Genomic DNA, 5000 nt, shown 5'->3' on the forward strand with positions numbered 1-5000 from the left:
CCGCCCTTGGTAACATCAGTAGTACCACCTCCAAAATTCCAGACTTAATCGAGAAACTCAACAGCAGAGACTTTTCACAGAAGAGATTAATCAGTTACGACGTAACATCGCTATTCACTAATGTCTCCATAACAGGTTCCATGAACGCTATCAAGGAAGCACTACAAACAGTCGATGAGAGTAGCCTACCAATCTGTAAAAGAAACTACATGCTGCTCACAGAAAAGTGTATGAGATTTTTTTTTTCAGATTTGGTAACCAAGGGTACCGCCAGTTGGAAGCCTTCCCATGGGATCTCCTTTGAGTGCAGTATCAGCAAACCTTTACCTAGAGGTATTGGAGAGGGATCATTATTTGAAAATCTTCCCAAAGGGTGCACACTGGTTCAGATATGTAGATGACTGCCTATTAATTTCCCCTACAGAGACTGTTGCTGAGGAGATTTTGTCAAAATTAAATGAAGTAACTACTAATATTCATTTTACTATGGAGATTGAGTCTCTCGGTCGCCTGCCTTTCCTTGACACGGAGATTATTAGACAAGATAACAAAGTCTACCAACAAAAATGACTTATTACATTTTTACAGTGCATATGATGAACTAACCAAAATAGTGGTGGTAATCGTTTTTTCCCTCAGAGCACTAAGGTTTTGCAGCAAAGAGCTCTTCGATGAAGAAATTCGCCGTGTCATAAACACATTCAAATCACTGGGCTATCCAGAGGGCTTACTATCCACCTCCATACGAAAAGCACGAAACATCAGGCAACGGAGAGACCCAGAAACAAGCAGAACAAACAATACCTAGTCGTACTGGACTCGCAATTCTCTTGTGCACTGGGGGAAGCTGTACGCCCACTAGGACTGGAAATAGTGAATGATACGGGAAGGAGAATCAAACAACTAATAACACCAACGTCAAAAACAACAAACAACCTCAACGTCAAAAACAACAAACAACCTCAGCGTCATATACAGGATCCCATGTGGCAATTATGAAAAGTCCTACTACGGCGAGAGCCACAAGGGTCTACAAGCCAGGGTAAGAGAGCACAAAGCGGACTTAAGATACCACCACCTCACAAACGTAATGGTGGGCTACGTGGAGCAAGAATTGACATCTTCCCGACTGGCAACAGGCAGAGGCAATGAAGCAAGGTTTAACAAAAAGAAAGAGGAAGGTAATTGAAGCCCTATACATAATCACCAATGCCAACATTAATAAAAAAAAAAGTAGGTGATATAAAATGGGTAAAATTTACAGCTAAATATGCAGCCATGAGGACCTGCCCCAGAACAGCGCCCACATAGTACGAGGAACCCTATCCGGTGGCCAAATGCCCACACTTCCTGGGTTGAGGGTTTGATGCCGGTCAATCTATAAATATTTTGTTTTATTATGTTTCATTCTAATATTTATATTGCATTGTTTTATGTAAAAATATATTGCAATTTTTGGGAGCATTCTTGTTAAATTATATCTTATGTCGCATATCAAATACGATGATATGTCATATAGGACGTTACATCACTTTAGGTTATTACATAATTTCCATTCTGTCTGGCTATGTCATTTATATTATTATCATTTTATTATTGTATTCATATTTTTAAGGGTATTCCTTGTTAAACTATAATAATTTATGTCGTACAACAAAATACGATGTGATGTCATAGGACGTTACATCACTTCAAATTATCACATTCTTTTCATTTCATTTTATTTTATTCTAATTCATTTTGTCTGGTTATGTTATCCTTTCATTATAAGTTATCTTTTGACATTTTTTCGGGGTTTTTCATATTTTTCACACCACTCACTCATTTTTACTTACACTGTCATTTCCTCGGACAACATTTCACAAACCTCGGAGCTGTATCTGACATCTACAAAATTGTTTAAATAACAACATTATAAATCTTATAAGTTATTGAATACTGTGTTAAAAACAACAAACGGAGCCCTCCTCCAAGGAGGGAGCGCTGCCCTATTCTCTCAATATATTCCGCCAGCGTCACCCCCAGAGTCACATTTCTCTGAAGAAACATAGAGCGAAACCAGTCAGGTATTAATTCAAAAACTCGGAACTAGACCTGTGACTTCTTTTTCCACCTTCATCAACTTGTCACAATGCCCCACCATATATACATACATATATATATATATATATATATATATATATATATATATATATATATATATATATATATATGTATATATACATATATATATATATATATATATATGTGTGTGTGTGTGTGTGTGTGTGTGTGTGTGTGTGTGTGTGTGTGTGTGTGTGTGTGTGTGTGTGTGTGTGTGTGTGTGTGTATGTCTGTACAACACTGAATGGGTTTGAGTGACTAGAGATACATTTTTATCAACCACAATGCACTTTAATTCTAAGACATCAACATCGAAAGAACCGTGGAGGTACATGCAGAAATTGAAAAGTGGTACGCCCGAGGACGCGAGCCGTTGGTTCGAGTCCTCGGGCGTACCACGTTTCAATTTCTGCATGTGCCTCCACGGTTCTTCCGATGTTGATGGCTTAGAATTAAAGTGCACTATGGTTGATATATATATATATATATATATATATATATATATATATATATATATATATATGTATATATATATATACATATATATATATACATATATATACAAATATATATATAAATATATATATACAAATATATATAGATAAATAGATATATATATATACGCACACACACACGTACACGCAGAGAAAAGAAGGGATGGAAGGAAAATGGACTAGAACATTGAAAAACAAAAACAAAAAACGCACCTACCTGGAATGGGCGCACTTGCTGGCCACCCCGGCTGGTAGGGCGTGGCTAAGCCCCACGGCGGCTCCTCCTCCACCCAAGGAGGAGGTGGAGGAGGAGGATGAGGTCGATCTTCCACCCAACCACATGGTCTCAGCCTCGAGTACAACTCTTCCCAAAGGGGTCACGATCTAAGTACCCCTTAACAGTCCTCTGCGTTTGCACGTACACATATATATGTATATACATACATGTACGTGTATATATAGGCACTAAAGAATGTTTTACATGTAAGTGAGCTGGACTACATCAAGAAGGTAAACTGTGTGATTGTATTTACCAGCCGTATCTAGTGTTGTAGTACACATCTGCTATATATTGCATTCGTAGCTATTTGTCATGTGATTAAAGGAGGTTTCTTAATTCTATGATTATTATAAGTTACTGTAGCTCTTTTCTGGATTTTATATGTATAGGTTCTATCTAAGTTACATATTTAGGCAGTTCAGCTGTTCATAAGATAGGTAGTTACAACGCGTCTACGAGGCAGTTGTGTGGGTGGAATAGACGACAGCCTTTCTTCCTGTAAAGATGGAAAATTATAGATCAGTCCTCTAGTGACATTATTCTATCCCCTCTCTATTTCTACTCCCTTTCCCTTCCCCCTTCCCTCTCCCACTTCCCTTCTCCTTTCTTCCCGCTCCCCCTTTTCCCTCCTCCATATTCCCATCACCCTCCCCTCACTCTTGGCCTCTCCTCCCTCTTCTCCCTCTTCCCCGTACCAATCCCTTCCAACTCTCCGCCTCCTCCCCTCTCCCCTCTCCTTCTCCTTCCTCTTCCCTTCCCCTCCCCCTCCAACTCCACCTCCTCCTCCTTCTCGTTCCCCTCCACCTCTCCGTTCACCCTCCTCGGTCACCCTCCCCTCCCTCTCCTCTCTTCCCTGTTCCGCTTCACCTTCTCCCCCTCTCCCCTCCCCCGAACTCCTTCTTCCCTTAAAAACTTTTTTCAAGTTCTGTATTTGCCTGCGTCTTGAAGTAGCGGCTATTGTCTTTGTATAGAAAATAATCAATAGGACGGATATTGTCAATGCAATGGATATTGCCAGCAAACTAGATATTTTCTGAATAATAGATTTTCCCATCACAGTGAATACCATCACTATGATAAATATACTATAACTATATTGAATATTAAAAAAAAAGAACACTGATTATGATGAATATTTTGTAAGTGTAATGGATATGGATATTGTATATATGGTCATTGTAGCATATGTCAGAAGAAAAAAATCTTCGGTACGTCAAAATGGAAATTGTCAATATGACAACAGATATTCTCGAGAAAGTAAGCGTTGTCATTGTAGTCAGACTGCAACACTCGTGGAAATGTCAATAATGTCTATTTTTGCGTTCATTCCAATGAGCATTTTCACTCTAATTGAGGGTGTATAAAACTTACTGTTGCATACAACGTTCTTGCAATGTACTGTTTCTGCTTCAACGGATTCGCTCACTATTGTTCTTAGGAAATAACTGTTTAGTCATATTGTGTAACAAATATTATTCCAAATGATAAATTGTTGTATATTCATGTAGTATTGTATACAATATTGTACTAATATATGACTAACATACCAATATCATATATTTTATTTCTTCTGTCTACCTTGTTTATCTACCGCTTCTACATATAAAGAAAAGTATTAGTAGCAAGATATGCATATATAGTACATATACATATACATATATATATATGCATATATATATATACATATATATATATATATACATATACATACATGTATATATATATACATATATATATATATATATATATATATGTGTATGTATATACATATGTAAATATAGATATATATATATATATATATATATATATATATGTACATGTGTATACACACACATTGAATGATTCCCAGTGTAGATAGTAATCTTTTTCAAACACATAAATTTTTCACTTTAATCCCATGTCATCATGATCGAGACTGACAAGGATCTCGACGGAGACATATGTGGAAACTAATACATAATGAAACCAAGCACTTGAACCCAGCTTAGACGTAACAAGTGAATTATATATATGATTCACTTGTTACGTGTATATACATATATATATATATATATATATATATATATGTGTGTGTGTGTGTGTGTGTGTGTGTGTGTGTGTGTGTGTGTGTGTGTGTGTGTATG

General features: G+C 37.0%; 1 protein-coding gene across 1 annotated transcript in view; it reads right to left on the minus strand.

The window, feature by feature from the left end:
• Positions 1-3484, minus strand: part of LOC143017598 (uncharacterized) — a 748821-nt gene extending 745337 nt beyond the window's left edge. Inside the window, exon 1 of the mRNA XM_076172384.1 lies at positions 2815-3484. Within this exon, the coding sequence (XP_076028499.1) occupies positions 2815-2939 (125 nt within the window). The 5' untranslated portion in view covers positions 2940-3484. The remainder of the gene's footprint in view (positions 1-2814) is intronic.
• Between the last annotated feature and the right edge of the window lie 1516 nt (positions 3485-5000).

This window comes from Oratosquilla oratoria, chromosome 32 (genome assembly GCF_046742065.1).
Source record: "Oratosquilla oratoria isolate Oo_2021 chromosome 32, ASM4674206v1, whole genome shotgun sequence".
NCBI lineage: Eukaryota > Metazoa > Arthropoda > Malacostraca > Stomatopoda > Squillidae > Oratosquilla > Oratosquilla oratoria.